At 35.5% G+C, this 12,696-nt stretch overlaps 2 protein-coding genes across 2 annotated transcripts; both read right to left on the bottom strand.

Annotated features, from left to right (window-relative positions):
• Window positions 1–246: 246 nt before the first annotated feature.
• Window positions 247–5,846, bottom strand: LOC126758892 (1-phosphatidylinositol 4,5-bisphosphate phosphodiesterase gamma-1). Its single transcript, XM_050473328.1, has 5 exons — window positions 5,538–5,846; window positions 4,090–5,472; window positions 3,544–4,027; window positions 2,623–3,482; window positions 247–2,073 (listed from the first exon to the last, which is right to left on the bottom strand). The coding sequence occupies exons 1-5, from the start codon at window positions 5,664–5,666 to the stop codon at window positions 958–960; spliced, it is 3,972 nt and encodes a 1,323-aa protein (XP_050329285.1). The 5' UTR covers window positions 5,667–5,846; the 3' UTR covers window positions 247–957.
• Window positions 5,847–6,587: 741 nt separating this feature from the next.
• On the bottom strand, window positions 6,588–10,673 carry LOC126758523 (uncharacterized). The gene is made up of 4 exons (XM_050472814.1): window positions 10,372–10,673; window positions 9,751–10,091; window positions 9,330–9,681; window positions 6,588–8,605 (listed from the first exon to the last, which is right to left on the bottom strand). Exons 2-4 carry the CDS (start codon window positions 10,083–10,085, stop codon window positions 8,264–8,266), a joined length of 1,029 nt encoding a protein of 342 aa, XP_050328771.1. The 5' UTR covers window positions 10,086–10,091; window positions 10,372–10,673; the 3' UTR covers window positions 6,588–8,263.
• Window positions 10,674–12,696: the final 2,023 nt, after the last annotated feature.

The raw sequence follows: 12,696 nt of genomic DNA, 5'->3' as shown, positions 1-12,696 counted from the left end.
ATTAGCTAAGGCACAATAGACGTTGTTTTTTCCTCAATAAAGCTGAAATGCGAGTGAATAGAATGTATGTGTGGTAAAACTTTTATTTTTTTTTATATTTGTGACTATTTCCAAAATTTTGTAATTTTGAAAAAAAAATTTTTATTTTTTTGTATATTTCGATAGTTTAACCTGTAAAAATACCTTACAAAAATTTGAAATTAATAATTGAATTGAGGTTATAACTTTAAAATGTTCATGTGGGAATATTTTTAAAACAAAATGCAATTTATTATTATTTAATTATATTCATACATAAACACATTTATTTTTTGTATTTTTATTTTCGTATTATAAAAACAAAAATTTTTTTTTTTTTGAGGTTACGACTTTAAAACAAACACGCATTTAATATTATATATGCACATTTATATATATATTTATTTATTTTTGTATATTTGTCTAAAACACGTGTTAATAATACACATATGTACGTACATAAATAAACTGCATTGCATAGAAATATAGAGCTGCGTACGTTTAAAAAAGTACATTTTGCTTAGAATGTAGATATGTATATAGTAAAATGTTAAGTCTTTATATGAGTTGCAATAATTAGTTAATGGAAGAAATTTTCAGTGCTTTAACTATACTAAAAGAAATAGTTTCGACATAGTTACATTTAATGTGAAGAAAAAGAAAGCTCAATTTGTTTGACGTTTTCACTTATTACAATGAATCTCCCTTTTGATTGCAATTAATGCATTTTTTCTTTAGGAAACTTGTAAATTTATCAGTAATTCTTATAAAACATTAAATTTGTTCATTTGTGTAAAAATAGATATGTATAAATATGCCTTAAAGCATTTGTTCGTTGGGTAAATTAAGGGCACTTGTTAACAAACATCTACAAAACAAATACATACACAAATATACATATATCTATGTAAGTAAATATTCTCTATAAAAGCAAGCATTTCAGAAGTCCACAACTACTGTGTGCTCATTAGCTGCGTTTGTGCTGGCATGGGCAATGTCCACATGCACCAGCAGCGAGGCCAACTCCAGCTCTTCGCTGAATTTATTGCGCAACGTAATGCTACGATAGCCCGTGCGTATGCAATTCAGTGGATAGCATGCTTGCGCTATGAAATGCGTTTCGGCAAACATATCTTCGTCCTGCACCTCAAAACGCAGCAGCGCAAAATCCGGATTACGCACGGTGAAGCTACAGCTTTCATTCCAAAAAGGATTGAAACCATTCTCACTTACCTTCGTGCGATGCTTAACGCCCGTGTCAAAACTGGCACCACATATTTCAATAGTGACTAGCGGATTATTGGATTTGCCGCCGCGAAACAGATGACGCCCCGCTATAATACGTATTGTTACAAAGCGCTCTTCGTGTGAGCTAATCGCCAGCATATTATTCGGATCGAAACTGTCGCTTTGCATAAATTTCGGTTTAAGCAGATAACCGCAATTACCGTTATCGCGGAATTTAGCTTGATTCAGCTGCATGGCCTTGTCACCGGTCTGATAGTTGAGTGCAATCATTTGGGAACCGACATTCCAAAAGGGTACCGGATTAAAATTAGATGAATCCAAACGTTGACCTTTCGGATAGACACGACTGATTTGATTGCGATGATATTGTAGGAAGAGCATAGTGTTCTGTTGTAGAAATTGCTTTTCTGCTTTGGTTTCAGGGAAGCTGGACATCTCGTAGAATACCCATGAATGTTCACGGAATGGCACACTGCGGAAGTAAATAATTAAATCGGACATTTCTTTGGCCACACGTGCGGAACGTTCTTTTTTGCGGCGTTCGGTGGCCAACTGGTTGGCGATTAGTGCACCCTCTTGTATGGCTTTGATCCATTCGTAAGCCAATTCTTGGTTATCAAAACCAATGATGAAGGAATTTTGCATTGTTGGTGTCTGAATTTGCAATTGGAATAATATACCCGGTTCGCTAGACTCAGATAGGTGTACAATGGCGCCATGTATGTCAATCGAATCAGTGCGTGAGATATTTTCACTGTTATTTTCGTCGCTAAAAGAATTGTAGTCATCGCCAGCAGAGTCAATTACCTAACGGAAGAGATAATTATTTTTTGAAGGGAAATTGTTAATTTAATCAATATGCCATATAATAGAATTGGTATCACAATTATTTTTGCATTAATCGAAGTTGAAGTCTATCGACTATAGCATCACTTTAAATGATTAATATTAAGTGACGGTGCACACACGGACTCTTTTGTCGCCCAAACTGGTCTTTTGTAGACAAGTGGACGACGGAAAAATGAAGTTTCTTGTACTTGATCGTTCTTTCAGATTGACATAGCATACATATAAGTATGTACTGAACGAATAGTTCACTTACATCTATACATACTATAAATGGGTGAATACGGGTAAAAATTAGCTAATCTAGAACATTTTTGTGCTCCGCGTACAAGAATTTGATATGATATGAAAGAAAATATGGAAAACTATTCCACTGAAATTGTCGAGCTCATGTGAGGGGCAACGAACGACACCAAATGAGATTTGCCGATGATGAGCGACGAAAACGTCCGTGTGTAAACTCAATTTAACTAACTTCCATTCGATTTATTAATATTGTATTGCACTTACCTTCACATAGTTTGCCGGAAAGTGACGTTGCACCATGCCACCATAATCACCGCGCCACCACATTGACGTATTACGCTGCACATTCGTAATGATGGCATGTTTTGGAAATGAAAGTTCATCCGATTTATTAGCTTTGTAACTGTAGAGCGCTTTGCATGTAACACGATCATCCAGACTGGGATCCATATAGCTCGAGGCATCATTGATATCGCCACCATTATGATGATGCTCCAGCGATGTTTGACAGGCGATCAGTTTTTGGCGTAATAATTCCTGTGACACCGGATACATTAGCTTAACATTACGATATAAGGGATTTCGCATGTAGTAATTGACTAGCGATACAAGCGATTCGAATTGTATGGTATCCACGACATAAAGGCGACCCTCTTGCATGATGCGACAATGCTTAATTTTGCGATTTATTGTAAATGATATGACAAATGCGTTGGTGCTTTGTACTGATGGGCGTACCAGAAATGAGCCCACATCCAGTTTAATAAGCACTTGCTCTGCCTGCTCTTTGGTTGTGTTCGGATGAAACCATTCTTGTGTTTCGTGCTTTTTCGGTTGCGGTACAGGCTCTCTTAAGGTAATTGAGAACTCGGAGCTGCGCAGCATATTTTTGCGATAGTACACAATGAGTGAGTAGAGTGAATCGAAAACAAAATTGTCGACTAAGTAATATTTCTTTTTTCCATTTTCACGTTTCAACTTAATGCGACAGTGATTTGGACGATTACGACGCCAGAAGGACAAACTGTAATCACCAACGAATGTGTCCGATTCCCGCACTAAAAATGTGCCATCGCCCAAGTGTTTGTACGATTCTAGTAATTGATCGGCTTCCTGTCGGCCACCTTAATGATTTGAGAAAGTATTAAAATTAAATTTAAAATGAAATTTAGTTGGTTATATTACCTTCTAATTTTCCATGGAACCAATTTTCACCAAAGTGCAATTCTTCATTCGCAAAAGTATCTTTTGATTTGGGCATTAACGCCAAAGATGCATTTTGCGTCGTCACATTATCATCGTCATCTGCGCCGGCAGCGTTGTTTCCGTCCGTGTGTGACGAGTAGATTAATTGCTGTTGTGTTAATACGAAATGATATAGATTCCAGGCTTTGTCAACGGGATCTTTAAAGTATAGCATTCCCTCTTTGAGAAAATTTCGCATATTTTCGTTTTCATCACCGTTAGCGCCACTAATTGATGATCTACTACCGCTGGTTGTTAACATGCCAGAGCCGCCACCGACTATGCCCGGCCCACCAGCACAGCCATCCTCATATTCTGGCAGTTTTTTGTGCTTAAGAATGATTTTGCGACGCAGTTGGTGCGGTGAAGGCAGTTGCAATTCAGCGCGGTCACAACGTTGGGTCAACAGCATATCACCAAAAACCTGAAAAAAATTTTAACACACACATTAATATAAAAGAAGAAATTCTTTATTTAATGACTTACCTCAGTAAGAGCTTGTGCCATATTACGCTGCTGCTCTAAGGAACAGTTCTGCTCGATAGATAAAATCACTGGATATTCGGAAGTTACAAATGCATGCTCCTTTATCGTCTTAATAACATCTTTAAATTTTATTTTTGATGTCATAGTGTGTCCATGGAAAATATATGGTAAATTGTCTGCGCCATTCCAGCAGTCAAGCTCAATACATCGACAGCCCATACGTAATGCGCGTGCGTACGCTTCACATGACGACTCACTGGAAAATTGGTCGCCTGTGAGATAGGTGTTGTGTGAGGATGCAATCCAATATGCAGAAATCGGTTGTTTCATGTCCATGTAAATGCGATCACAGTTGCGATCCCAGAGATCATTTTGTTTCGAAAAGAGGTAATCAAGAAATTCACTAATTGTAAAGTAAGGTTCTTTCACATCACGCTCTACATCCTGCAAAAAGTCACGTATAAACTTTGAAACCGACGCATCATGTTGTTGTTGACTATGCGGGTCCGTTCCGCTTACGTCGATCCGATTTTCGTGGGAACGGACCGTCGGATCATCTCGCCCCATATTTTCATGTTGCTCTTGCATTAGAAAATTTTGAAACTCACGCAAAGTTACGGTTTTACCATCCTTTGAATAGGGAAACGTGCCTGGTGTACTATAAAACATTTCTTCAAGAAAATTATTTGGCAGCAGTAATTTTCTATACAAACGTGAGAAATCATCGAAGCGTAAATCATTTTTAGGTCTTACATCATCCTCAGCGAAGCATTCCATTAGTTTACTCGTGGTCATTTTGCAGCTAATACTTGCCAAAAAGCATTTAAAGTCTTTTACTGTCACCTGACCACCATCTTTGGAGGACTGTACACTTGAATTTTCAATGGCATAATATTCGCGTCGTAGCCAACGTTCGACCTGTAGTGGATATGGTGCATTTACGGTGTCCTGCACCATGTAACGAAGACCGCATACCCAATTATCTGCCTCTTGTTCGGAAAGGGCCACTACTGAGAACGTCTTTAGTTTGAATGAGCTGCCATGTAACACTACAAAGCATTTTGCTGGCTCAAAACGTTTCGAATCTTCAACACAATTGCGGAACTCTTTCGAGCATTTACCGACACGTATCTCACGAATTTCACGTAGTTCAAGTGAGCCCTCGTAGTCAGAACGCTTATCGGACATAACCGAATACCATAGTAGCTGCCTCGTTTCGCGCACTAACATCAGCCGCCGTTGTTCCGGACGATGCTTGGAATACAATTTGGTGATAATTGTGCCACGTTCAAGCATACAAATGGTTTGTTCCATTTTACCCAATGCTGCTATACTCATTGTGCTTAAGCAATTCAACAAGTTGGTTATTAAAAGTACTGTATGCTATGATAGAATGTAGAAAGGTTAATAACGAAAATATATTGTTTGTATGTTTTCTGGTCAATCACTTGTTTGCTGGACTTATCTATTTTTGTAACTTCCTGTAATTTTTGGTTTATTTTTCTGTTGCGTTTTTCTTCTCTCTCTTTATGATAGTGGACTCCAGCCGCTTTACCAAGTTCACATATATTTAACATTTGTCGGGCGACTAAAAGAGATGTACCAATCACATTCCTCACAATTGCTATCACAAAAAAGGTATTAACTAAAATTTTATCATATTAATTGCTTTGAAAAGCAATTATTTGTGAAATTAAGGCAATTCTTGAGGAAAGTTTCCTTTGATGGTTTCTCCGCTTGGCAGCATTGCCAGATACAATACGCAAAGAGAAAATAATGGTGCACAACACATGTGACGTCAGTAAATAACTATGGGAGCAAGGAATATAATCAGTTATGTGTAAATTTCAGCGGTAAAACTCGCTTATAATTGTAAAATAATGTGTTTATATTAAATTTAATCAAACATGTTGAAATTATTGCAGTAATGAATATTTTAACATGTGTGTAAAAATAAGTATGGAAATTATTGGAAAGTGCTACCACCATGTTAGTAGTAACTTGTCATAATTTTTCCCGCTCTTGAAGGTTAATAGGCAAACGAATGCTCAAACAGTTCCGGTGCGAGTTTTTGGAAATTTAAATTTTACACATTTTAACAAGTTAAATATTGTGAAAAAACTTCTATTAAATTCGGTGTACATATTAGATTTTGTGTGATATTAAGTAATCAGTACCGCCAGCGTGCACTCAACTATTTTGCAGTGGTGACATGTAAGTGAATTAGCAATATTACAAACTACTTCCAAAATAGACTTTATGTAAATTAGAAAAACCTAGGTAGGGACGGAATCATTTTGATTATTTAGTGCTATGTTACGAAAGACCGGTCAAATTACAATATTTGATAAAAGAAGTGCCGCCACTAAAAAATTGTTGTAGCCACATATTCCAGTAAAAGAAAACCATTAATTTGCACTCGCTTCTCGTTTCTACTCGTTTGTTTCTACTCGTATGTAAATGAAATAATTTATCAACAGAAATAGAAATAGAAGAGATTATTATTTTGTTTTTAGTTTTCACAGTTTATTAATTCATCTTGGATTAAATTTAGATTTGTATTCTCCAGTATAAATAGGAATATAGCGGCACAACATATATAAGTACTTTAAACAGTAGACATAAAATATAAGTAATTAATATATTATACTGCCTAGTATGTGTTTAACTTTCTTATTTCCCGTAAAATGTAACTAATCTAATTCAACAAATTAAAATAAACATAAATATACAGATTGAGCATTAACTATTGCTACTTGCTATTGCAATTCCTTTTTTCTTTCAATATATAAAATTAACACAACTCACAGTTACAAGTAAAATTAATGTATGCATGTGAATATTTAAAGCTTGTACAATCATATTTGAATTTAGTGTTATTTTGTTTTTGCATACAAATGTGGACACATGTGTACCAACAGTATGTTTATATACATATAGTAGAGATTTATGAAACGTGTCTTTAGGAATTAATGGTGTGACTGTAGTGATTGCGTGTTGATGTATAGGAATATTAGAGTGTGAGTATTTGCAATATTATTATTTTTTATTTCATTATTTTGTTTTAGTGTTGAATTTTAGTTTCACCGCTGTTTTTTCAATGGCATATTATGTTTTTATTCTTACAAGTAAAGAGATCAGTTGAAAGCTGTCATTTTATAATTTTATGAAATTCTTACATACGCATAATAATATTACTCTTAATGTAATTATTCAATTTCCTCATTGAATTTAATATTAGTATTTTATCAATGACTTATTCTAATTTTTATATTTCAATGCAAATAATATTAGTAGTATGGTTTTATGTGTGTTTGCATAATAAAACTATACTATTGCACGATTCATATTTATGTTCTATTGCAGTGATATATTGATTTTACTATATTGTTAAATATAGAGCGTTGCTACATGATGCATTTGCTTAACTAATTTTAAAATATTATTCTTTATTTACTTACGTAAATGGTTCGCAACTGCTTATACGATTGGTATTTTAAAGCGTAGGCTTATTTTTTATTACAATAATTTATTTTTTTTTCCATAAAATAGCGTATTTTATAATTCAATTCAATAGTGTGTAGTTACGCATTTGCCTGCTTTTGCTGAAGTGCTAGACATTGTTTTCCACATTTCTTACGAATATTTCATTGCTATTTCTTAGAGAGAAAAACCAGTAATTCAGTTTTTTAAATGTAATATTACAATGAGTAATGTAAGTTTAGTAGATTTTTACGACAATATTGCTTCCACATGATATATTTAGTGTGTATGCGGCATATAATAATAACTGCTTATCTAATGCACTATATAAGTGCGAAAATATCATATTAATGATATCGAAATGCTTTGAGATTTTGATTTGCTTTAATGTCAATTATTTTGGTTTGATTTGTTATAAAAAAACATTATTTTATAATATATTTCATACACCAAAAACTATTTTATCTCAATGTGATTCTTTAGTGCCCCATTTTCAAACTCCAGTTCAAATTCGCGCTTCGTTGTATGTATGTGTTGTTGTATGACGATACAATTTAACATTTCCTTTATGGATTTTTTTGCTTTTGTAACAGAAGCCACGATTTTATAATTTCAACACTTTTTCCACACTATACCTGCTATACTGGAGTGCGTTTCACTACACAACTTGTGTAATTTCACCGTTTACACTTCACTGTGTTGTGCCGGCAGCTGGTCCATAGATTGAGGCATCACTTATGCGACGTGTCATTGTTGCTTTGCGATTTAAAGTGGCAGCTGAATGATTCGATTGTAGTGTATTGGTGTTTAAGTGATGATTGGAACGATGTGATGGATAGTAGTTGAGCGGTGCCATATTCGGATTATCAATACGTGTTGGTGATGACACAACGGGACGTGGTGAGACACGTTGTAGGGTGTGTAGCACTTCTTGTGGCTCCTGATAGCCAGAGTCCAAGTCGTCATGATAGGAGTCCATAAGGGGTGTCGGATCTTCGTAGTCATAGTCGACAAAGCCACTATTGTCGAAGGACTGCAGACATGAAAATATTTTTTTTTAAATTATTTACATTTAAATAATATTTTATCGTCTAAAACAAATGTAATTAACGCTAACAAATTTACCTACGCATTTACGTTGTGTTTTGATGTTGTTTGATAAATGGTGGGCCTTTGAACCGCTTAGAAATACCTTTTCAGTGCGGAAAGCACTCTGTGGTTTGACACAGAATAGATACTACTCCTAGCTTTTTATATTCCCAACAGAGTATATTAAGTATATCACGAGGAGGGTTCTTACACAGAGAATGAAAATATCAATGATCATCGTAACGAGATAAGTCAATTCAGTCTGTCTATCCCTCTATTCGCCTCACTATACAAACTGAATCCTTGTACGGACAATTTTTTTATTCAACAAGGCGTCTTCATTTGGCATAGATTATGTTCCAAAGCTTCAATCTCCGAGCCAAAGTTTTATTGCTCAGACCGAACCACTATACCTTTCATACAAACTAACCGATGAAGTTATTGTATGGAAATAACGATTTTTTTCAAAATAACTTTCTAAAACTTGATATAGATTAAGGTCCAAAGCTATGCTAGATTCTGTCATTTCAGAACCACAACCTAAGAGTCCGAAAATGTTTTGTAAATCTAAGGTTTATGACCCATATTTGAGGTTATCGCCAAGCCAAGCCATAACCAAGCATACTTTTGATTGCTTTAATCACTAGATAATAGTCTACATTCATTACCTTTATCGGCACACGTTTAGTATATTCACGATAAGTGGGATTCTGCACTTTAGAGCGATAGTCTACAATCTCATAGTGACCATCTTGCACAACAGTTCCATTACCATTACCCACGGGATAGTCAGAGATGAAGTGCCTTGTGCCATGTGGAGTTAATGTGGCCCAAAGCAGGCGACTGTCATTAGCCAATTGCGATTGCAAAGTGTCACGATTATTGGTCGTGGTAACGGGGTACAGGATACCACCAGCCGTAAAGGGCTTTGCTTTATTTGAAGATTCTCCCAACGATTTCATGCCACTCTGTTTAATATTCGAATCGTGATAAGATAGATTACAACTGGAGAACAGCGTTCTAAAAGAAAAAAAAAAGTTTTAAATAAATATATGTTTATAAATATGCATATGCCTTGTGGGTACTCACTTTCTGCACTTTAACACAATGAACGCGAAGAGTCCACCTAAAATAATTACACCGACCGAACACGATATGAGACCTAAAACCCAAGTGTTCTCCAATACTTTCGAATCGGTGCCAGTTAATTCGACGAATTCAATGCCCTCGCCTTCGTTGGGATGTGGATGGGGGTTGCACAGTGAGGGTGCATAGCATGGATTGGTGTCGTTAGTTGCCACAAGCGCTGCTGCAGTGGCAATATTCGGCAACAAAAATGACGGTAAGGGTGGTGGTGGCATCGATAGTATGGTGTCGGGTGGAGGTGCCTCATATTTGCAAATGCCAACGCAGAAACCAAACATTTTCGCCTAATAAAAAACGGAAATGCCAAATACAGTTATTATTATTATTAAAAAACAGTTCAATGAAGAGCAAGAAATAGAAGTTCGAAATCTTTATCAAAAAATATCTTTTCCATTCGTCAATCAATCAATTAAAACTGTAGTACCTAAACACTATTACACCGTAAAATATCGATCGGAATATCAGTCAAGTTAACGGCACAAGTACACAAGCTTACAATTTGTATTTCAGTTGCTTTTTACCTTTTAATGAAATTTATAAAGAATTATATAGCATTTAACTTACTCTCCTAATGCCTTGTGCCTTTATTTGAATATATTTTTAGATTTGCCTTTGTCTTTATAGAAAAAGTAATGGCAGTAAAAAATAAGTCGTACGGCCGTACTGCCCAAAACGGAATTTTTAACTGTGCGTTTCAGTAATATCTGTATACTTGAAACGACGAAAGAGTGTGCGAGTCCTGTGAGAGCGTTGTAATGTAAATAATTTGTTGCACAGAGTGTATTTCTCTTACAATAACTTTCACTTGGTTTGCTAGACCTTTACACTTTTCTCATACTTTAATATATCTGAGATTTAATTTATTAGATTTAAATTATTCATTTTATTTATTTATTTTGAAGAAATCTTATCAACCAAGCTATGCTTAATAGAACTGTTGAAATTTCTTTTGTTAGTAAAACGCTTCATTTGTAAATAAATAATAACAAAAGTTTCATCCCCTATAAGTATGCTTCATTTTAAAGACTGTCCTCTCTCTCTCACATACTTTTACTGTTTGTATTACGCATGCACTGCCTAACTGCAGGGTGATTCAGAGATTCTAAATTTTTATTGAAAGGTTTTGTTTAAAATATATATCCGGAGAAAGATTTTGTAACCGACTGAGTCCAATCCTTTCCGTTGTTGAATATTACATATAAAGGTTTCAAATCATAATTTTACTTGAAAAATTCGAACACTTTCATCTTTTATACCCTAAACAGGGAACATTAAGATTGCCACGAATTTTAAAATATTAATAAAATATGTATATGTACATATGTATGTAAATAATCAGCATGACGAGCTGGATCGATTTAGCCATGTCCGTCTGTCTGTATATACGCGAACTGGTCCCTCAGTTTTTGAAATATCGAGTTTCGCACTTTTCACCAAGAAACTGCTTGTTTGTCAGAACCGCCGATATCGGATCACTATAGCATGTATCTGTCATACCCTGAAAGATTGGAATCAAGTGCTTATAAGGCATGGCTATTGTCTAAGACGATAGTGCAAAATGCAAAGAAATTGTTTAGATCGGATCACTATAGCATATAGCTGCCATACAAACTGAAGTTCTTGTAAGGAATGTTTTGTATTTGTGGAGAGAATTATAACTTCGGTGAAACAATTATTGCAGAGCGAAGACAGGCACCAATAAAACTCTAATTTCGTATTGAATTCCATTATTCTAAGCGAAATATTCTCGATAAATTTTATTAAAAAAATTTGTTTATCTCAATTTTTACTCATGTGATCATTTGCACGAAACAAACATCCGGAAACCACTTTATCTCGTCGTCCTCATCACTTTGTTAGAAACAATTCTTTATCATCTTAATTAATTTAAGGTAAATGTGTGAAGATTGCTATTATATTGCATAAGGCTTCGTCAATTGCGCACATCGACGACCATAATAGTTTCATTTCCTTATGAGAGCTGATAGCAGACTGTATTGGGTTTTCAGTTTATTGGCCAACTGTTTCGGTCAAAGACTGTATAGCAATCCTGAAGTAGTCACTGATCTAGTTCACTTGAAAAAAATACATAATTATACTCTTGCAACATGCTGATATTGTTGTATAGTATAATAGTGTCGTTCACCTAATGGCTTATGTATCACCTTAACCTTATCGATGATCTATATAGTGCTATACAATATATATAAATGATTAGGATGACAGGACCTTCTGAGTGTCCGTCCGTGCAAGCTGTAACTTGAGTAAAATGATATAAGATGAATGGATATACCATTGAAATTCAGAGAGAATCCTTTCCTGGCAATAGTAACTCTGTGTTTCAAAAATGGGTTGAAATTGGTGAATACTCTCCTAAGCACCCATATAGTTATAATAAAGACTTCCGAGCTTCCTGGTGACTTCTTTGGTATTTATTTTTTGAAGATTATCTCTTTCAAATGTTGGCGGCGGTTACGTCTCAGAAAGACCATCCATTCAGTCCAATTTTATATGACTCGTTCGAGCATTTCGATTGGTATCTGGTGAATGACACGCATGATGTTGTCCTCCAAAGCCTGAATCGAAGTGGGGTCTGTGGGGACAGACTTTAGACTTTATAGACATAAAGCGAGGCGATGTCACTTGGGAAGGTCGAGTGGCTTCAGTTCTTGCACAAGCTGTATTTTGTAGGCTTTCAAGTTAAGATTTCGACGTAAAATGCATCAAGTCGTTCCATACGTTCGTTACTGCGAACTGCGCCGAATCGACTTTCCGCGGTCTTCATGTACACTCTCAGCTACGGCTGCTATATTTTCTTCACTGCGTGCTGGACGTGGTCTATTCGGTCGAATATTATCCAATAATGAATGCTGGGTCCCAAGATGGGTA

The sequence above is a fragment of the Bactrocera neohumeralis genome, chromosome 5 (genome assembly GCF_024586455.1).
Source record: "Bactrocera neohumeralis isolate Rockhampton chromosome 5, APGP_CSIRO_Bneo_wtdbg2-racon-allhic-juicebox.fasta_v2, whole genome shotgun sequence".
NCBI lineage: Eukaryota > Metazoa > Arthropoda > Insecta > Diptera > Tephritidae > Bactrocera > Bactrocera neohumeralis.
Note: the sequence above shows the minus strand (reverse complement) of the source record. Positions and strands in the feature narration are given on the sequence as shown.

What these genes read in the sequence shown, in the direction of transcription:
- LOC126758892 (XM_050473328.1), bottom strand. Translation starts at nt 5,666, where the DNA reads ATGTTAAATATATGTGAACTTGGTAAAGCGGCTGGAGTCCACTATCAT. An exon ending in TGGCACAAGCTCTTACTGAG is followed by an intron (nt 4,028 to 4,089) that starts GTAAGTCATTAA and finishes AATTTTTTTCAG; the next exon opens with GTTTTTGGTGATATGCTGTT. An exon ending in GTTCCATGGAAAATTAGAAG is followed by an intron (nt 3,483 to 3,543) that starts GTAATATAACCA and finishes CAAATCATTAAG; the next exon opens with GTGGCCGACAGGAAGCCGAT.
- LOC126758523 (XM_050472814.1), bottom strand. Translation starts at nt 10,085, where the DNA reads ATGTTTGGTTTCTGCGTTGGCATTTGCAAATATGAGGCACCTCCACCC. An exon ending in ATTGTGTTAAAGTGCAGAAA is followed by an intron (nt 9,682 to 9,750) that starts GTGAGTACCCAC and finishes TTTTTCTTTTAG; the next exon opens with AACGCTGTTCTCCAGTTGTA. An exon ending in CTAAACGTGTGCCGATAAAG is followed by an intron (nt 8,606 to 9,329) that starts GTAATGAATGTA and finishes TCATGTCTGCAG; the next exon opens with TCCTTCGACAATAGTGGCTT.